Source organism: Brachyistius frenatus, unplaced genomic scaffold, assembly GCF_029030835.1.
Source record: "Brachyistius frenatus isolate BFR_SWC_R1_liver_20210118 unplaced genomic scaffold, ASM2903083v1 Contig_90, whole genome shotgun sequence".
Taxonomy (NCBI): Eukaryota; Metazoa; Chordata; class Actinopteri; family Embiotocidae; genus Brachyistius; species Brachyistius frenatus.
In genome coordinates, this window is record NW_027210689.1 from 995,336 (window position 1) to 1,016,792 (window position 21,457).

General features: G+C 41.9%; 1 protein-coding gene across 5 annotated transcripts in view; it reads right to left on the reverse strand.

Annotated features, from left to right (window-relative positions):
• smg1 (SMG1 nonsense mediated mRNA decay associated PI3K related kinase) overlaps nucleotides 1-21,457 on the reverse strand; it is an 87,524-nt gene that overhangs the window by 3,500 nt on the left and 62,567 nt on the right. For 4 of the 5 annotated variants that reach the window (XM_069710123.1, XM_069710120.1, XM_069710122.1 and 1 more), the window contains exons 39-61: nucleotides 19,042-19,264; nucleotides 18,615-18,861; nucleotides 17,525-17,754; nucleotides 16,683-16,928; nucleotides 16,334-16,472; nucleotides 16,012-16,121; nucleotides 15,553-15,771; nucleotides 14,606-14,799; nucleotides 13,186-13,358; nucleotides 12,444-12,723; nucleotides 11,570-11,842; nucleotides 11,022-11,256; nucleotides 10,692-10,903; nucleotides 10,418-10,574; nucleotides 9,938-10,127; nucleotides 9,287-9,567; nucleotides 7,439-7,660; nucleotides 6,659-6,796; nucleotides 4,477-4,629; nucleotides 4,157-4,336; nucleotides 3,391-3,618; nucleotides 2,180-2,391; nucleotides 1,947-2,047 (exon numbers count right to left, since the gene is read on the reverse strand). In XM_069710123.1, coding sequence (XP_069566224.1) covers nucleotides 1,947-2,047; nucleotides 2,180-2,391; nucleotides 3,391-3,618; nucleotides 4,157-4,336; nucleotides 4,477-4,629; nucleotides 6,659-6,796; nucleotides 7,439-7,660; nucleotides 9,287-9,567; nucleotides 9,938-10,127; nucleotides 10,418-10,574; nucleotides 10,692-10,903; nucleotides 11,022-11,256; nucleotides 11,570-11,842; nucleotides 12,444-12,723; nucleotides 13,186-13,358; nucleotides 14,606-14,799; nucleotides 15,553-15,771; nucleotides 16,012-16,121; nucleotides 16,334-16,472; nucleotides 16,683-16,928; nucleotides 17,525-17,754; nucleotides 18,615-18,861; nucleotides 19,042-19,264 — 4,643 coding nt within the window. The remainder of the gene's footprint in view (nucleotides 1-1,946; nucleotides 2,048-2,179; nucleotides 2,392-3,390; nucleotides 3,619-4,156; nucleotides 4,337-4,476; nucleotides 4,630-6,658; nucleotides 6,797-7,438; nucleotides 7,661-9,286; nucleotides 9,568-9,937; nucleotides 10,128-10,417; nucleotides 10,575-10,691; nucleotides 10,904-11,021; nucleotides 11,257-11,569; nucleotides 11,843-12,443; nucleotides 12,724-13,185; nucleotides 13,359-14,605; nucleotides 14,800-15,552; nucleotides 15,772-16,011; nucleotides 16,122-16,333; nucleotides 16,473-16,682; nucleotides 16,929-17,524; nucleotides 17,755-18,614; nucleotides 18,862-19,041; nucleotides 19,265-21,457) is intronic. The other variant, XM_069710121.1, reaches the window with a different exon arrangement.

Consider the following 21,457-nt stretch of genomic DNA (forward strand, 5'->3'; position numbering starts at 1 on the left):
AAAACAAGAAGAAGCAGCTTTTCGAACTAAATCGACAGCTGTCTGAATGAAGCTCTCTTACAATCTGTAATAGCCATAAGGTCTGTGTTTGCAGTGCTGTATCACCACTGGTTGCTCAAATGCTACTGTGAGAGTTTCTTGACTGTCAGAGAATACCTAGTAATTAGTCACGGTTTCTTCTGGCTTTTATGGGAATGCCACATTGCTTCCTACTGGGTGTAGACCTCGGGCTAATTTGGAAACTATAAGAGCAACTTGAACCAATCGGTGTGCGCTGAAACCACTGCAACTACGTGTAGAAAAATATAGCTGTACTTTAACAGCAATGCACTTAACTGCCAACACTGGTCGCTGATGTTCCATGCTTCAGAGTGGCTGAGCAAATGCTGGTGTTACACTGATATGCCAAACCTCACTCCTCATATCATATCCTCAGAGAATCTGACCGGTCGCAGATTTTAGTGAAACATCAAAGTGAGGACAGACTGTCTGGATGCAAAGTGGTATTAAAAAATGTGATTTAACTCTTACAAATAATATAATCAAAATTTTACAAAAAGTTAAGCATTTTTGACAACAGCCAAAAATAAAGGTTGGAGAAATAGAGAAAAATGAACCACTTGAACATCTCCCACATTAAAAAGAATAACATTACGCTTTTGCAAAGGTTGTTGATTTTCTAAATTAACTCTGCTAATTGATGAAAAGCTTTGGCACATTCAATACTGTTCACATTTTATGCCAAGTGGAATTTTTACCAGTGTTATAGCTTAACTGGACTTTCTGATGAACTCATTATTGAGTGCATGAGAAGAATGTGTCATAAGCGTAGCTTTTTAGGCGTCACGTACTTAAGGAACCAATCCTGTCAATTTGCAAAGTGGGCTTTCCATATCGTTGAGCTGCCCCCCAGGAGCTGTAGGCAAGAGAAGTAGGTAGCGATAGTGGTGGGGGCTATTTGCATATTCATTGATCCCTGTTTACTGAATGAAGGCAAAGGTATAGAGTTGCATCTAAGCCACTTCAAGGACAAAACTTCTAATTATGTAATTTTGGTAAATGGAGATGAGTTTTTATGGGTTAAATCAATGCCAGGAATATTAACTGGCATTTCTGTGCATCTTTATTAAGCATAAAAACACAACACTCTACTGTCATATTTATTTCATTTCATAGGTGTCCTCATTGCAAAAAGTATCAGTTGTCTGGCAACATGAAAGAAAAAAAGAACTATGTACACTATTCAAACCACTGAAGATTCACCATTTATAACGTTTAAAGAATGCTATTTAACCAAGCAAAGACCCAGAAGACCAACACTCACCGTCACTTGGTTATGAAATTAACATTACTAAACAGCGTACAATAATAACCAGATTATTCTAAAAGCTTTGTGTGAATTACCCAAATATATGGGTCTGGGTACGCTCCATAAGGAATCGTTCAAAGTCGTTCTATGCTCCTGGGCGTAGACTTCGGGTAAATATTAAAAGTATTGGAGCAGCTGTAACAAATTAAGCCAATTTTCTGCCACTGCTGCAACTACCTTTAGAAAAAAAACACTTCACTACACTGGTCGCTGATTGGCCTGCCCCTCAGAGAGGCTGCGCAAAAGTTAATATGAGCAAAATTGAAGCTGAGTGTGGGTGAGCCAAGCTATATGTGCATGCTATGTTAGGTCGAATTATGGTATTATGACATTAACATACAACGCTGGCAGCTTTAGAGCATATTCATGCTTTACTGAGTGGATGTATATGTATCATTCAAACCCATATATGTTACAGAACAAACAAAGTCCCAGCTCTACAATTCTCTACGTGACATTTGAAATATTTTGGACAGTTGCTGTTCTGAGTCATGGAGGAAGCTACGGTGTCTTTACAGCTTAGTTTAAAAGACCACAGGTGAGTGTTTCGGGGGGAAACTGTTTGGGAAGTCCATACCTGTTGCAAAGCTCGTCTGTGCTGCAGAAACAGGGCTGGCACATTCACCATCTCTGTCTGTCACCAGTGGGGAGGCAAAGCCCACCAGGCCATTATAAACACTGTAGTGATGCGCACACACACACACGCGCACACACACACACACACACACACACACACACACACACAGATTAATAAGAGATCTGTACAGAGAAACAGAAAGCTGGAATGAGAGTATACATATATGCGAGTACCTCTGGCTCTGGGAGTGCAGCTCCTTCAGGGTAGCAGGAATGTCCTCCAGTAGTTCGAGCTGCTCTTGGTTGCGAGGCTGCCCGCTGGCCTGGACCACAGTGAATAAGACAAGCTGAATGTTGTCTTGCCAACCTTTGTAGTCCAAAAGGAAGTGACGAACGCTGCCCTCATACGCAACCTCTTCACCATCTGCCAACGCTGCCTCCTCATCCTGCATGAAAGCATTTACAAAAAGATTGAATGCTGGGTCACACAGCTAAAACACACTCATGGATCAAGGTGGAACATAACTGCAAAATTAGAATTACCGCTTAGTGGTTTCATGCCTCAGGTCTTAAACAATGCTCAATGCCCTTTGACCAACAAAAACACATCAATTCATCCTTGGGGCCAAATGAATGATTGTGCTACATTTAAAGAAACTCCCTAGTGGTGTTCCTGAGATATCATATTCATTAGAATGGTTTGAAATGGGGTCACAGTGACCTCGCCCTTTGTTTCCCAAAATCGAATCCTTGGTATCAATAAAATAGTTTTTCCCAAGTTTGAGAAATTCCCTGAAAGGAATTTTGCCTGGCAATAACTTTTGCCAGCATAAAAACCCAATCCACTGTAACCTAGGGCGATCTGAAACCGACTCGGGCAGCATTTAGACCTCTTTGCTTTTTGAACACTTCCAGGTACACAGTATATACAATTTGAAATTGATTCAATTGACTTTTTCTGCACTCTTTCATAGTATGACACAATTATAAAGAAGAAAACATATTTCCAGGTCCTTCTCCTGGGTCGTGAATGAACCCTTGATCACTTTTAAAGAAACTTTTTCCTAGTGCCGTTCAGTGGCTTAGATGTAACTCTAGAACTTTGGCTTCATATATTATGCGCCTATCTATGATTATGGAAATAGTCCTCGCCTCTGTCCTTACCAACCCCTCTACTACTTGCCTGTAACTTGATGATATGGAAATCCCCAACCTGCAAGGTCACATAAAACTATGGCTGTCTAAGTGCGTGTTTTTCAGATATTCACTAGGAAATGCAGTTCCATGGCGCTGACGTCTCATTGCAATCATGATAAGACTTTTACAATAAAAAACACCGCATGGACATGTTAACAAGGTAAACCACTTGACTTTCATTTGAGGGGGTAATTTGTTTTTTCCAAATTTACTAAAAATGTAATGCAAGTGCTGGGCTTTGAGTTTACCTTCGCCATGGCTCTCAGCAGGTGCTTGACATCTGCCAGTTGGCGGTTGTGGTTAGACAGAATGGTTTTAATGGAGTCAACCAGAAGCTGCAGTGTCTCTCCACATGACTCCAGCTGCTGCTCCCGCTCCTCCTGAGTCCTGCGCTCGATGCTCAGCTCTTCCTCCAACTGCCTCTGAGCATAGGACAGCCAATCAGGACTGCCTATGGGCAGATCTGGCACTGGACTCTGTAGAAGAAAAAAAAAAGACAAAGAGTTTAAAGGTACCCTGTCTAATTGGACTATCGGGAAGATTCTGTGGAGTGGACATGTTTTGTTTTTCTCTTTCACACGTGTTATCATTTTCAAAATCCCTGTCGCTGAAGAAAACGACAACCTCCAAGGTAGCCTCCTACACGCTGAAAATTATTTGGACCATGCAATAAGGCAGACCTAATTTACTGTTTAAGTCTAAAATCTAAAAAGGTCTAATACAAGTCAGAGCTTTTCCCCCCAAAACAAGATTAATAAATGGGTGCCAGCAATAATAACAAATTATAGAGAAAACTTCATAGGGCACTTTAAAAAAAACGATGTCATCTGGAAACCTGGTATAACATGCTAATGTTTTCAATTGCAAATTGGCCTACAGGCATTATACACCAAAAGATGATTTTAATTGTTTATTTTTTTCTTATTGTTTTTACTTACAACATTTCAAGAGTTGCATAAATGCAACATCTTTGATAGGAACATAAACTCTGTAGATGTCAAAGGTCAAATTTACCAGTCTGTGCAGTAATTGGAGTTCGAGTGGAGACACTGTACTGCTAAACTGGGAAGCGTAGGAACAGGTTTGCTGGCAGCGCTTCAGGAGCTCAAACAATGCTGCATCCATGTTCAGGGCCTCGGGGGATCGGGTACGAAGGCTTTCGAAGTTGAGAATGGTAGAGCACAAAAAGGTGACCTGGAAAAAAGACAGGAAGAAAATTTGACATTTAAATAAAAAAAAAAAAAAAGGCCATCTATATCAAGTGCTGTAGATGGTAAAAGTCTTGTTGCTTAAGTTTTACAAGTGGGTCACTGGAACATCAGCAGCAGTGATACCTGGCTGGTGCGCTGGTTGTCTCTGGCCACCATGGCCCGTCTCTCCCTGATAGTCATCTCAAAGTCCTGCAGGACCGGTGCCAGCGCTGGGTTGGCTCCACCAGCCCACTTCAGACGCTGCTCGATGCTAGCCTCCAGTGAAACCAGCTTCTCCTGAAGACACCAGCAGTCAAACAACACACGTTATGGAATTATATTTGAACACGGTATTTGGATATTTTTCAGTTTTTCACAACTGATTTTACCATCACAAGTAATTAAAGCTTAATCTATATGATGTAAAGATCTCTTTTGCATTCATCTTTCCTTCAATTGCAACCAGTCGTCCTGTCCCTGCAGCTGAAAAACACCCCCATAGCATGATGCTGCCACCACCATGTTTCACTGTTGAGATTGTATTGGGCAGGTGATGAGCAGTGCCTGGTTTTCTCCACACATACCGCTTAGAATTAACGCCAAAAAGTTCAATCTTGGTCTCATCAGACCAGAGAATCTTATTTCTCATAGTCTGGGAGTCCTTCATGTGTTTTTTGGCAAACTCTATGCGGGCTTTCATATGTCTTGCACTGAGGAGAGGCTTCCGTCGGGCCACTCTGCCATAAAGCCCCGACTGGTGGAGGGCTGCAGTGATAGTTGACTTTGTGGAACTTTCTCCCATCTCCCTACTGCATCTCTGGAGCTCAGCCACAGTGATCTTTGGGTTCTTCTTTACCTCTCTCACCAAGGCTCTTCTCCCACGATTGCTCAGTTTGGCTGGACGGCCAGGTCTAGGAAGAGTTCTGGTCGTCCCAAACTTCTTCCATTTAAGGATTATGGAGGCCACTGTGCTCTTAGGAACCTTGAGTGCTGCAGAAATTATTTTGTAACGTTGGCCAGATCTGTGCCTTGCCACAATTCTGTCTCTGAGCTCCTTGGACAGTTCCTTCGACCTCATGATTCTCATTTGCTCTGACATGCACTGTGAGCTGTAAGGTCTTATATAGACAGGTGTGTGCCTTTCCTAATCAAGTCCAATCAGTTTAATTAAACACAGCTGGACTCCAATGAAGGAGTAGAACCATCTCAAGGAGGATCAGAAGAAATGGACAGCATGTGAGTTAAATATGAGTGTCGCAGCAAAGGGTCTGAATACTTATGACCATGTGTTATTTCAGTTTTTATTTTTTTAATAAATTTGCACAAATTTCTACATTTCTGTTTTTTTCTGTCAAGATGGGGTGCTGAGTGTACATTAATGAGAAATAAAATGAACTTTTTTGATTTTAGCAAATGGCTGCAATGAAGCAAAGAGTGACAAATTTAAAGGGGTCTGAATACTTTCCGTACCCACTGTATGTCATATAGCTTCATGAGATTGTCATCTGTAATGGATTTCAAATAAGAGGCGAGTCTTGTCAAAAGTTAATCGCTAGAATATCTAGCCTCCTTAATGACCATTACTGGTGTCCTGGTTGAATATGAGTGTGTAGTGAGCAGTTCCTACAGCTTACTTTACAATGGGGTACGACTTCATATTGCCGTTGATTTAGTTTTGGGTGCACAGACAAGTAGGACACTTGACACACTTCAGAATTTGTATGACTTCCGACTAACGGATTTTTGGTTGCTTGAGCGTGACCGAATGTCTCAGAAACAGACAATTTTATGTGAGATTAAAGTGACCCTTTACCGATTGCCATGTTTTAGAAAAGTGACAAAAAGTCCAGTAATGTTGACATCATATCCTCGTCGGTGGCACTCTTCCTCAATTTAGTGCAGTTAGCTTTTTACACCAGATGCATACCATGGCTGATTATGCCAAGACGAATCCGCGTCTTCCAAACGGACCCAGACATGGATCATCGTACTGTGCATTATGCAATGTTCAAATGTACTGGACGATAGGATCAAACATATTTGAGTAAGGTACGGAGTAGCAAGTGTGGAAACACCTTGAATTTGACAGAGTGATCAGTATTTCGACCTGTGCTTGGCCTTCTGTGACAACTCAATATGTCTTCTGCGTGTTCAGTTCGCTTCCTGCAGTATTTGGACCTAGAGTACAAATCTTTCCAGTAAAGCATAATCAAAAATAGTACTTTCCTGAAACTTCAGTATGTTATTATCTCTGAGTGAGGACATTTGATTTAATGGTTTAGTCACCAAGGACTGCACCGGATGGTGTACGTGGTGTGCTACTGACCTGAATGGCAACAATCGCGCCCTCATCTTGACTCAGCTTGTACAGCTTCTTCTTCATGTTGCTGAGGATCACGGAGCGTGGAGGAATACTGACACTTAAAGGCTGATTGTTGGGGCCCAGAACATCCTCATGCTGCCACTGAAAGTGAACACACAAAAACACAGTGGTACATCTGGAAGACCCAACAATAACAACATTCATTCTCTAGTCCATGTCTGTAATTACAAGGTTGAACTCAACACTTTCCATAGATTGGCCATCAGGGATCATCCAAGTTTTATTTTAATGGATCAGTATTGGCTAAAATCAATCAAAACCCAATCCCTCTTTTACTGTACTCTGATACTGTACTCACACCATATTATTCAAGGTTCAGATCAGACCCCAAAAACTTTGATTGGGAAATTCTAAACACTAATCTAACTTGTGTACCTCACATGAGCTGACATGCAACATGTTACAAATAAAGAAAGCCATAGCCTTTAAATGGTACTTTATTTTTTTAAAAGGGGGAACATTTTGTGTGTGGTGGTTATCTCTGCTACAATTCTGATCATAGATTTTGTAGGTGCGACGAGTAGAAAACTAATGTTGGTCATTTATGATAACGGATACAAAACCTGACGTTATAAAACAGTCAGTACCAACTCTCGATATTACAAGCAAGCTTGTAATATGCTTGTGAATTTAAACATGTGATTGCTCTGAATATCAACCCAATCTTAGAATAGGATATAAACACAGCTCATCAGTAGCATGCACACAAACTTTTGTGTGTACCTGGAACATGGCAATGTGCAGTTGGCTCCTCTGCAGGCTAGCCTTGGAGGCCTCCAGGTTGACGTCCAACCTCCTCAGCAGGTCTACTTTTTTCCAGGCTGTGTCGTAGGAGGAGGCCAACACTGTGGCTCTGTTTAGCAACAGCTGGGAAACCCGGCTCGATTCAAGGCTCTGCTCCATTGCCTTCTTACAAAGGTCATCCAGAGAAACCTGGAGAGAAACCTGCAGAGCCAGGACAGAGTGAGAGTACCGATTAGGAATTGACTGATAATGTTTTGTATACTTTTTGAATATTGAAATGGAAAAGGGGTGTGTAATAGTAAGTTATTGCATGTATGTCAACAAATATTTGTATTGGTTAGTCTTCATATTTTCTCTATAGTATAGATGGGTGACAAATTACAGAATACACGAACAAACAAGTGGTGAAAATGATGAAGAGACTTGCAGAGTCAATACCGAAAAATAAAAAAGTGTTAAAAAAACAAAATTTTGGTTTCTTCAACTATTGAAGAACAATTTTGCCTTGATGAAAGCTTTGCAAACTTTTGGCAATATCGTCATGAGGTGGTCGCCTGAAATGATGAGCCCTGTCAAAAATTTATTGACTTCTTTAAGCGTTTGAGACCGAGTTGTGTTGTGCCAAGGCAATGTGTTGCTGTACTTATGGCAACTAGCCCTATTCAACTACTGTAGTAGCACGTGCAAAAACTGCTCAATTAATTAATTAAAAACAACAATACACTGTTATTTTAAGAAATAAAGGTCAAACAAAAAAAGAATTAAAAAAAAAATCCTTCTGAAAAATTTTAAGAACTTTCCAGAATTTTCAAGTTCAGTCACAAACACTAAAGGAAACTGGGTATCATAAGGACCTACCTACCAAAGAAAGGTTGACCAACCAGTCCCTCTGCTGCAGAAAATATATTCATTAGAATTAGTAGTCTCAGAAAGTGCCAATTAAGGGCATCTCAGATTACAGGCCACATCAAAGCTTTACATATCCACGGTTTTCTTGGTACAATGAGTGAGTGTCTTACGATTGATAATGCCACGTATAGGCCCTCAACAGAAGCCTTTTATTAGAACCCTTTTACCAAAAAAGACGTGTTGTGTAGAATGTGAATAAAAACAGATTGCGATGATTTGCAAATTATTAAACTCATTAAATTTAAAACAAAATATGTACACCTTTTCTGGGCCAAAGCTAATTTAAGATGGAAAACTGCCCTGTGATCTAATGAATCAAAACTTGGAATTCTTTTTTAGAAATGAAGAACTCAGTTTTTTGGGATGAAGAAGAGCGGGACCATCCAGTTTAGTGCACAGTTCAAAAGTCAGAATCTGTGAGTGTATGGGGGTGCACATGGCATTGCTAGCATGCATATCTGGGAAGGAACCATTAATGTTGAAAGAAATATACAGGTTTTGGAGGATGATATGTTGCCATCCAGACAACTTCTTTTTCAGTGAAGGCTGTTGCAATTTCAGCAAGACAATGCCAAACCGCATTCTGCATGCATTACAACAGCATGGCTCCATAGCAGAAGAGTCTAGGTGCTAAACTGGCCTGCCTGCAGTTCAGACCTGTCACCCATTGAAAACATTGGGAGCATCATGGAATGAAAATATGACAGAGGAGACCCTATAGTGAGCAGCTGAAATCGTATATCGGGCAAGAATGTGACATTTTACTTTCAAAACTTAGAAACTTGTTGGTAAAAAAAGAAGTGATGCCACACAAGTGGTAAACATGCCCCTGTCCCAACATTTTTGAAACATGTTGCTACCATCAAATTCAAATTGAGGGCATTTTCCCCAAAAGTTCTCATTTTCAACATTCCATACCTTGTTGTCTACACCAAAGTCTTTCGCTTCCACCAGAGTGATGATGTCCAGACCAAGGGCAGAGAGAGTGCTGCAGAGGGCCAGACCAAGCGCTTGGCTGGGCACACCCATAAGCATCTGTCGAACAAAGTCAGCTGTGAAGGCCTTGATGGGGCAGGTCATCTGTTCCTCACTGACCACCGCAGCACCTGACCCGGTTGCACTGGGCTGACGGAACAGCGGCTTCCCCAAAGCAACCGGTCCATTTGAAGGTAAAAGGTCCTCGGCGGGGGGGCAGGTACCTGACAGGATTTGTCACACACTTGTCAAGACAGCTAACAGAAAACCTGAAATTTCAATTCCTAGAACAATCAAGCCCAGCTGTAATGAACAAAGCATAATTTTCTCTGCCCGGGAAACCTCCATTATAGTTTGAATTTGGTCTAAAAGTGCATACATATTTAATAGTACAACAGGCAAGAGCTGTGAAATACATGACTAAAACAAATTGAAATTTGTTTTTCCATGTTTTGTTTAAAGTATGTCTCCCTTGCCTCGTATACAATTTTGCCCAGAGGTTTTCTTTAAGAAACCCCCCCCCCCACCTTGAGTGACTGTCGATCAGACAGTCACTCTGGGTGGAGAGTTGTAATGGCAGGGAAGAGCTCTTACCAGACAGTGTCTGAGCAAAGGAGGAACACAGCCGGAAGAAATCCCTGATGGTTTGCAGTCTCTTGAGGAAGAGCACCTCTTCAATCAGCTGACGCTGATTTAGGCTGTCAAAGTGGTGGAGCTGTGTGACTTGAGCCTCCCTCAAAACATCCACTTTCCTCCAGGGCAACGGCACCTCTAAAGAACACAGCTAAGGACAATGAAGTGCAGAGGAAATGGGGTGAGAAAGTTGACTTTTTATATATGGATAATCATAAATAGTAAACTTTAATCCAATAGGAAATTATGATGACAAAAATGAAGCTGACTGGTGTCTAGAGATTGTTTAAAAACATCTAGATTAGATGCAAGCGAATGGAAAATATAAAACCAAAATGCATCAGAAATCCCAAAATACTAAATAGAAGAACCAACACATTTTGTATGTCACTTACAACATATTAAGACACTTATTATACGTGAAGGGAATGTGGGTGCTACCTTCTCTGTGAGCTGTCCGTAGGCAGTCTCTAGTTGGGTGAACATGCCATCAAAGGCTACCAACAACATTTGACCCGCAGACATCTTGGGTGTGTCCTGGCCCTGTCCATCCATGCTGCGAGGCTGGATCAGCTCAGAGTACTGTACACGTAGCATTCTAAGCACAAAAAAAGTTTTTCAGATATTAGACTTGCTTTGGATTCTGCATGTGCAGGTTCGCAATGAGTTGAGCCCCAGCTGTGTATGATGAAATCCAAAACAAGAAGAATTTAACCTGGTGATGTGGATGCAGTGGTTGTGTCCATCGTGGTCCTGCCCTGTGGTGGCCTGCAGACAGTCGGCCAAACCTTGCAGGCCAAGACCATCAGAGCTCTGCTCAACCAGCTGCTCCAGCTCTGACAACATAGACTCCAGGGTGGGTTCTCCTTTTATCATACAGCGCAGAGCCTCTGGAAAGATGATCTGCCGGAAGTTGGTGTTCAGTTCCTACAGTGAAACAAGACAACAAAGAAATTCCTTCATATTTTTTCCAGCCCCATCCATATATATGTGCCCATGAAAAGGGAATACGCTGCTTCTAGTCAGTGTTTTGGGGGTGCAATACCTGCAAGCAGGTGTACACAGCATTTGCTAAGTAGACAGCCTGGATCATAGCTGAAGGAGCAGGGAGCTCCAGGTCATGGGGCAGGAGTGGGCAGCGTTGTAGCAATGTTGCCAGGGCGCTGACATTTCCGATCATACTGCAGAGCTCCTCCAAAAACCAAGCCCCATCGCGAGAAGTCAGGTCTACTAGCTGCTCTCCAGCACTGGCCGCAGCCCCCTCCATCACCAGGTTACGCCTAAGAAAAAAAAAAAGTTACTTTCTTCTCTCAGCTGCAAATTTTATCATTCCCCTTCATTTCCTCAGATCCACTTTTAGAATCACATTTCTTAAAAAAAACAACAACAAAAAAAACAACAACAAGTTGGACAGAATGTACTTGTGTTTGTAGGCTTAAGAAATTCTAAAATTATGTAAAAAAAAACAAAACAACCTTTCAATTATTTTAGCAATGTAGCCGCTTATTTATATTGTCCATGAGCTCTACTTAACATTAGACTGAGAGGATAAACAGCACAGTGAAACATGGAATCAAAGATCTGCGTTTAAACCTGCAGAGTGTGCAGAGGGCAGAGGTGATGATTGCGGCAAGGCTGAGGGAGCCTGGCTCTCCGTTTTCCCGTAGGAAGACTGTAATACAGTGTTCAATCTCCTGCAGCTGCTCCTCGCAAGCTGCAACAGTTGTGCCCTCAGCCTTCAGCCGCTCTGCTTGGTGCATCATGCGCTCATTGGTTTCAGCCACTTGGTGCTGCAAAGTTAACTCCACACTGGACAGGAACTGGCAGGAGGCTGCAGGAGGCTGGGGAGCATACAACACCTCATATCTGCATAGGGAAGAGGAAATAAAACTCAGCTGTGGGTTTGATAAGTTAATCGAGAGTGCAGGGTTTTCCTTCCCATTATAATCATTTAATACATTTAAAGTGCAGCATGTAGGCCAGTTGAACAGGAAAGAAAATACTGAGAGTAGCTGTGATTGTAGCTCGTCGACTTCCTTCCGGCGGGAGTAATGAGATGCAAGTTTGCGTTTTAACAACGTTTAATTTACGAGTTACAGATTCGGGAAGTTCAAAGCTGTTAATATATTTCCCATCTTAACCGAAGTTGTGCCTTCTCATCCTCCTGTTAGATGAGTGTGTTTGCTGTGCGAAACTCGTGTGAAGCTGCAGGACAGTTTTCTTTTCAGAAAACGCTGCTTATGTTTCACGCGTGCCCGGCTATAATACACAGGGAAACAATCTGTGATCACATTTGTACACATGTAAAGGCTCCAGACATTAACCTTCCAACCATGAGGTGATGGAGAATGCCAACAGGCTGAGCTTGCATGAATGTTTTCGGCCGTTTCAGAACCTACTCCTCATCATGCGTGGCATTTAATTGTTTGTAATATACCAGAATCTAAAGCCTGCTGCAGTGCCTTACTGTCTATAGATGTGCTGGCAGCGCTCCACTGTCATGTCTCGCAGCAGTTCCTCCAACCAAGCCTTCCACTGGTGGGCCCTATGAAACATTAGGGTAGCCCGTGGGTATAGCAAAGCCACTGTGGCATAGCTGTGCAGCTGCTCCAGACAGCCACGAAGAGCTCCACGGCGCTGCTGCAGCAAGGAGCTCAACTCCGCCTCCAGGCTCTCGCACTGGCTGATCAGGTGGGCCTGGCCTGCATTCTGTAGGAAGGCTGTAGCTGGAACATAGCTTGGCGGACCTAGAAGTATCGCAAAAACAATAACAAGTTGTAGCACAGCTCAAGAAAAGAAAAATACATGCAGCATTTTAACAATAGATTTTCCATTCTCAATTTATTGAAAATAAATTTGGGCTGAAAAACTAAAAGCATTTTAATCAGATTCTATAAAGCTGGCAGTTTTTACAGTAATGTTTTCAACTGTCAGACTGCAAACAGGCAGATTCTTTACCCTCTTTAAAGCCAAATCAATTGTCAAATGTATTAACAATCTTCTTTTCAGTTAAAATTTATGTTTAAATCTAAGTATGCCTAATCAGACCAAATATTTAGCAAATTAAATGTATTGCATCCAGAAACTTGTCTGAAGACCAAGGGACAATATGTTATAGAAAACCCAAGAAATACTGAAAGAAATAAAAAGAGAGCTTATTTTTAAACAGTTTCATTTATGCTGCTTCAATCATTTCCACTGGGACTAACCAAGATCTATGGGGCTGCTTATGTCCTGGAGCAGGCTGGCAAGCTGTGTGGCCTCCAGGCTGGAGAATGCTGCCTGGTACTGGGATATCCATTGGTCCAGGTCGGTTAGCTTGCTCTGAATGGCCTCCTGCACAGTCCGCTGCTGTGACTGCAGCTGGGTATGTTCAGAGTACCTGTGAATTTGACTGCTGGGTGAGTAAGGTTTCACAATATGGTGCTAGATATTATAGCCCACAGCATTTAGATTATGAATTTGGACTGGCTCCTCAATGCATACCGTCATGTATAAAAATGTTGGCTTTCCAAAACATTTTTGAATAAGCAAAAACTTGATCGTCTTTGAAACAGTGGCTTCAAGTAATGGTGACATACAAATGTAAAAAAAAAAAAGGGCTTTTTGTAGGCATCTTCATAATTTAAAATAAATATTTTTAAAAAAATAGATCTCATGAAAAAGGAAAATATTTCCATACAATAATCACACTTTCAAATCCATAAAACTAGAATCAGAGGATCCAGATTAGGTGACAATCATTAGAAAAAAGGTTGTGGAAGCCTATGATACTGGCATGGGATCAAATCATTCTACTGTAAGGAAAATCCAGAACTGCGCGCATCAGCATATTCAGCCAGAACTTCTCATGGTTGGCAATGTTTTGTATGAAAGTGCATGTGTTAACAATCCTGGCCAGCATGGGAGGCATAACAGGAAAAAGCTTTTGCTGTCCAATAGAACCATTAGCGTAAAACTACAGGTTACCAATTGCCAAATAGAAAAAGACCAGGGGCCTCATGTATAGAACAGTGTGTAGAATCTATACTAAAAGAGTACTTGCATGCAAAAGCCAAAAGTAGAGTATGCCAAAAAAGTTTCAGATATATACAATTGTAAAAAAAAAAAAAAAAAAAAAATCAAATTGTTACATTTTTTTTTTATAGTCAAGCAGGTTAAAGGTAAAGACTATGAGACCATCTCCAAGCAGATTTTCAACCAGTGTGACTATAACACTTGCCAGTGAAACATGCTTGCCAGTTTCAGGTGTGCAAAACACATTAAACAAAAACTTATTTCAATGAAAAGAAAGCAATACACGCTTCAGATTCCAAGGGTTTTCTTACTTTTTCCACAAAAGCATAATACATCTATTTATATTTTTGCTGAATATATGATTGAAAAAGGTAATGTTCCTGGTGTGATGTTGTTAAAGTATATCACCTGTATCTGTAGGCACAGTATCAAAGACGACTGAATGTTTGCATTTTGTCATATGACAAAAGAGAAAGTACAAGCCTCAAACAGTGGAACAGCAGCTTATTTCTTTTCTTTACCTTGTACTTTCTTTTTCTTAAACAAACTAAATAGTGGCCTGCTTGTATTTATAATTATGAATCCCCCGGTGAGTAGTGTACTGTCTCGGACCTTTGCTCCAGGGTAAGGATGAGATGGTCTGGATGGTTCTCTGCCCCCTCTAAGAAGGCCAACTCCTCCTGCAGTTTGGCTTGTAGTTTCTCCCCCTGGCAGAGCAACTCTTGCAGGACCAAGTACTCTTCTACAGCCTCTTCCACTTGTGGTAGCACTGCCAGCATTTCATCGCGATTCTTAAACCAGTTCACCTGCACACAATCCACACAGTCAAAATATTAAATATTTTGCTTCTGGATTATTCCTATACAGCACGTTAGTACATACAAGGGTGGATCAATAGGTTCAGAGACTGCTTCTGTTGTCCAACAGAGCAGGAAAAAGCTTTAACCTCCAAGAATAAGTATTCCAAATTTCATTGTTTGATCAACATAAGCAGTTACACATATTGCTGGACCATTGGTCCGTGTGAACCTAAGATTTCTCTGTGGACATGCTGTGGTGGATGAGTCTGGGTGCTAAACTGGCCTGCCTGTAATCTAGATCTGTTGCTAACTAAAAACATTTGGAGCATCATGAAATAATAAATATGACAAAGGAGACCCCAAACTGTTGAGAAGCTGAAATCCTATTTCAGGCAAGAATCGGACAACATTTCACTTTCAAAACTGGTCTCCTCAGTTCCCAAATGTTTAGAGTGTTGTTAAAAAAATAGAAAAAGAAAGGTGATGCAACATAAATATACTTTACTTGGGCGACTCGTCCAGGTAAATTGACGGCCGCCCAAGTATATTTGACAACCCGGCTCAGCATTTTTTTTAATGTATTTTTTAATCTGTCTGAGAGGTCGACATAAGAGGAACCTCCGAGCGGGCGGAGGGGGACAGCTGTCTGTTCCCTGCTGCAGCACACACACACACACACATTTTGTACCAAATTATGGAGAGTAGTATCGATACGAGTATCAATAAGTATCTGCATACATGCAGTATTGCATAACTCACCTTAATCTCAGCCACCCTGGAGGAGAAGAGAGAGCGTGTTATGTCTCTCTCCATTTCCCTCTTGCTCTTCTTGCTGTCCGCCTGTTGGCCTCCTCCTCCGTACACTGCACCAGCAAAGCCAACCTCCCCCCCAGCAGTCCAGTCCACCAGAGGATCATAGACGAAGGCCTCCAGCAAGGTCAGTAGGGTCTCTCTACCCCGGCGCATAATTTGAACCACCTGCAGAGACACATTCGACTTCAGCACTTTTTCAGCAGAGCAGGATGTACCCGTAAGACACAGCAAAAATATTTACTAAAGAGCAAGACAAGGTCCCACAGACTATTTGACCAAATGTTACTCCTTGAACAGGTGTGCACATCATTTTACAAGTGCTGAATTGCAAATATGTGTATACGTAATTCAGTGTGAAAGCAATAGGATGAGGTAGGGCCCAGCAGGGTGTGATGTGGCAGTGACCTGTTCACAGGACAGTCTGAAGATCCCCTCCACCCCTGTGACTCCCAGGGCAGTCTCGATGTTGTGTGTCATCCTGAATGGGACCTTCTCCGGCACCCGCAGGCTCCTCCCTAGTGACACACACACAAACATCCACTCAACAGATACATCAAACAACTTTAATATACCTTTTTCCCCTTTCACTGTTACCACTCTGTTTGCCGAGATATTTAGCTTTTATGACATGCTGTACAAATTACTTCAATCAGCAAGTCTGTATATTTCACATGAAGTGGTTATTAACCTGACTTGACACTTAGTTAAGCAAACCAGTTAAACTGACCTTTTTCAAAGCATACGTTGTAGTCAATGTGGACTACCTCTCCAGTGGTCATGTCAATCAACACATTATCAAGGTGACGGTCACCGAGGCCGATGATGTACCCCACCATTGACATGACAGCCGTGGATCTGGCGTAGGACTGCAGCATAAAAGAAAAGGAATACTTATTGAACATATCATTGATGGTGGACAACTGTGTAAAGCCTGGATATTAATCAACCCATTGAAAAACACATACTGTAGCCATTCAAGAATGAAATGAAGATGTGTTGTTTTGTAAGGTAGTAAGGAAAATGTTTAAATTTTTAAACACATCCTATCATTTATAAGTGCTAAAAATCACAGTTACCTGAGTTACCCGCCACCACTCGCTGGGTGTGGTGCAGGAGCACCAGAGCTCCTTTGCCAGCAGGTTGGAGGGCGTGGCCTCCATTAACTCTTTCAGCACATCCTTCATAACGCTGAGAGGCCAGTCTCGCCGTGTCACATCTAGACTGAGCCCCACTGCCTTCAGAGCTGGCCCGATGCGGCTGTAGTAGAGCTCACTGGGGCGGGGTACTGGTGGCACAGGCTGCTGAGGGAATGAGTCCTGGGCCTTATATATATATATATATATAAAAAAAAGAACTTTAGCTCAGTTGAAAATATTAGTTTGGGGCTACAGCAGAAAGGGCGGTCAGAACGAGGCCTGCGGGCCACATTTATAACCGTTGCATATGCACAAAGCGGTGCCTGAAAAGAGATGTACGCCAATCTCCATGCAAACATGGGGGTTTATAAAAACAAACTTGACAGGAAAATATAAAACTTGATGGGAACAACTGAGCCACATGGCTGATTTTACATGCACTAACCTTCATAATATGCTTTGCATTGACCATTTGTAGTTAAATGTGAGCATGTAGAAGGCAGGATATGAGGTTGATCTACGTTTGCACACTTCAAGGTGAAGTGTGATTTATAAAGGGAACAGTGCTTTATAAATCTATTTTATAAATCTGAATTTTGTTTGTGTGCGCGATTTAAGGGTTTATTGTGCGTACATAAACTTTTAGTATGGTTTCTACATAATACCTTATAAGAAAGGCCCCTGGTGCACTTTTGATAAGCAAATTTTTAGCTCTTCACCTGATCGGGTGTTAAGTTTACCTACTGTTTTACAGTGCAGTACAGTATAGAGAAAAACACTACCTTCTGAGCCTGCAACACAGCCTCCCTCTGCTGCCAACGCTTGTAGAGGCCAAAGAGCGGTGTGGCACCGTCCACCCACTGGATCAGTCCTGATCGGGTTCCGAGGGGAGTGACAGAGTAATGGCGGGCGTGGAAGTGCGGCTGCTCTTGTTGGTTGATCTTCGTAAACATGGTGTTGACGATCGACAAGAACTGCATGATGCGCTCATCCAAATGCAAATCCTCCAGACCTAAGAGATATTAATCACTGCTTCATTACTACTGAAACATACACAATTAAATCAACTATACTCTAAAACATTCATAGAGTAAATTTTGCTTGAATTTCTTCTTATCTCTGCTTAATATACAGTGAAGAGGAGGCGCCACAATACATGTGCACTATTTATTGCAGCAGCCCTGTAATCCACAATAAATATAAAGCTTAGAATCCTCGTTGGGACTGTGTTAGAGCGGTTTTGAATTATCTGCATGGTCTTTTTTCCAAGTTTCTCGACATTATTTTTTTTTTTTTGATCAAAATCACTTTTTTTACACAATAATCCATTTGTAAACTGTTGATAGTGAGGTATGATTATCCACACTCAACACTTTTTGGAAATGAGGTGGTGCTGCTGGATTTTTATTGCTGTAAGCAGTAGCAAGTAAACTCCATTCACCTCTTTTGTATTGCGATAAAGGAAAAATATGATATCTATTTCCCCTTGTATTATAGGTATATAATGCAACAGATTTTTTTGACCATTGGATGTCTCCATGTGGTGTCTTCATGGACAAGCCCAGACATGCGAGTAAAATTCCTGAAACAGCACATAGCAGCTACGGCCTAGACTATTATGTAGCTTTGAAGCCTACATACATAGATGGTAAGGCATACCTTCTTAACACAGCATACAGCATAATACATATTATTAAAAAATACAAATAATTCAAATTTAAACTGCCATTAAATTGCGCACAATGTAACTGTCAATATTTGGGATTAAACAAAGTGATTTTGAGAACTGTGTTTTCTTTCTATCTTTCCACGGCAGAGGTTTTAAAAAAATAAATTTTCACCAAGACTCACTGCTGTGACCTGGTTTCCTACCTTTAAAAAGATATGGGTAATTATGTCCATCTGAGCCCAGGAAGTATAGCTTCTTCGGTTTGGTCTTGGTGGGCAGGATAGTGATGGTGTTGCCTACACTCTGTATGGTGACAGCATCCGAAGCAGACGCCTCGCCTGGTAAGGCCATCTCTGTTGTAGTCATTGACACCAGGCGAGGACTGATCTCATTCAGATGAAGCAGATAGCTGGCTCGCTTCTGAGCACGCTGCTGCAGGCTCATCATTATCTGACCAACAGGCACACCACTTGAATTAAGCTTCCAAAAAGGTTTCATTTATTAATAATGAATTGAAAGCAGACACGTATGGAACTATCAAAAAGTCTACGTTTATGCAAACGGACCCATCTAAAATTCATGTACAGGATGCATACAGGTGCATATACAGGTTAATACAAACAAACCCACCTGTTTGAAGGGAAGCCAGCTACTGGCCGGGTTGGCGGGGTTGGTAGGATTTCTAAGACGCTCCAGGGCAGAAGTGATGGCATCACCATAGGTCTGCTGGAACCAGGTCTCATGTGGCGTCTCTGCTGGAGCTGCTGTGATGGTGCAGACGTGATCCAGAGCAAACACCACCGGACGCATTAGAGCGGAGTGCTTCTCGCGCATAATGGCAATCTTTTCATCCCTGCGGAACAACAAAGATTGTACGGGATGAACAAGAAACACCAGGGGGCCAAGACAAAGTGGCATGAGGACGACCTAAGGAAAGGAAAACCGAGAATTACATCGACTGCAGAGGACAGCTTCATTAGAGTTTCAAGCCTCATCACCTTTTCACAGCACCTCAGATTAGAGCCTACATCAATGTTTCCCAGAGATCAAGTATCAGACACATCTCAACATCAGCTGTTCGGAGGAGACCATTAATCAGGCATCCACGATCACATTTTTTCTAAATGATCTGCTAGGGATAGAGAAGCAGTAGAACAATTTTACAGAATGTTTTGGGGTCAATGTTCTATACTTTGTGGGATAGAAGATTGAAAAGAAAAAAAAAAAAGAAAAATCCATAAAACTAAATATGTGTTAGTCGGTTTCGTTGGCTGTAGGTCTTATTGTAACATTAAGGGCACTCTAATGCTGCCATACTGACATTACCTGCAAATGTGGTAACTGCTCCACTGTGGGAGTCTGACCTGTACACTCTTAAGTAATGCAGTGACTAATAGCCTTGCTCTCTTTTTGTTACCAATGGACAAAGCATTTGATTTCATGTTCAGTAGCCAGCTAAATGGAAGCCAGTGGATTGATTGCTGCAGTGTGGGCAGAGAGAGTTCTGACCTTGCAGGAAATCAAGATTAAAACAAGTATTGTTGGTTAACACATCACTCCCGATGTTTAAAAAATCTCAGTGTCTTCCCAGCTTTGAAAGCACACTATGAATGGTAAAAAGTAAATTACTTAAAATGTTCCAGATGTTGCTTCTGGTCTGGGAGTTTAAGTACAGACATAAATAGGCTATTCTGACAGTAATTATGTGGGTGTATCGACCCTGCATCAAACCGCACATCTCACCCTCCAAAGAGGAAGAAAAAGACGGTTGGACGAGGGAGTCGCGGTTGGAAGCTAAGGCTCAGCAGACAGCACTCAAAGGGATCACTGCCGGGTGAAACTCCAGAAACTAAGCTGCAGTGAGCAAACAGCTAGTGGTGGAGCCCTGAGCGGCAGATCTGATTAGAACTGACTATGAACCCCTGGACACTACAGCCACCTATAGCCACAATATTTTAGGTCAGATTTATGCCTAAATATAGAAAATTCTTAACTTTCCACAGGAGGACCCACTGTAGCATGTACTGAGGAATTTATTGCTCAATCCGGCAACATTTAACATCAACACAAAGCGGACGTCCACATAAAAACTAGCAACATTTTCCTTTAAGGATTTGCCCCACTGACATCTTGATCTGGGACTTCATGTTGAGTCGCATTGGAGGGACCTGGTAGTGTTCACCACTGGCATCACCTGAGGCTCCGGGAGTGGAGACCCAACTATGAAGTGCTCCACCTTGTGTGGCAAAGATTTGGCCGGGTATTTGTAGATCTTTTGGCATCATGCAAAAACATGGAATGTACTCTTTATTTTTTTTAGCAAAAACACAAAGACGTAACCTGAGGAGAAGGCATGTTAGTACGAACTTGATCGAATGATTAATGAGTCTTCTTATACCTATCCCACAGTGGACCAACTACCTTTTCAGCCCTGCCTTTTGCTGATGAGCGAATTTTCTATGTTCGCCCCGCTTTTTTTTTTTATCGTGGGCTCTAAGAAGTAAGCCTCTATCTTGCAGGCAGTTTCCCTCAGTTGTGGAGGCCATTATGTTGGTGTACAAGAGGTGGGGAGTGCATTCCCCAGGGGAATCTATGTAAGTGACACTGTGTAGCTGCTAGGTGGGAATCCTCAACAACTTTTATTCAGTTGTAAGGATTGGAGTTGATGGCATCTTCAGTCCTTTGTGTAGGTTCCCTGTCGTGTACTATTCCATGCAGATGGCACGCAATGTCAGCTTTCTCTAGTTTTTATGTTAGGGATTTTCAGATCATGCAGTTTAGTGATTGCACTATATCTCCCATAGACAGATAGAGAGTGTGGTTTATAAGAGATTGTTTACCCGGGTAACCCTGGTTCTCTTAAAATGAAATGAAGTACCACACTTCCATGCTTGCATGAGCGTGTGAAAGAAATTATCTTTAGAATGCCTTGTGAGGGGCCATGGACCATTCAAAAGGATAGGAAAGCCCGTGCAAAATCAGATGACTGGTCTGTAGCGGTGGTAGGAGGGCCTCTGTGATTGGCCATGCAAAAAGTGCTCTCCGT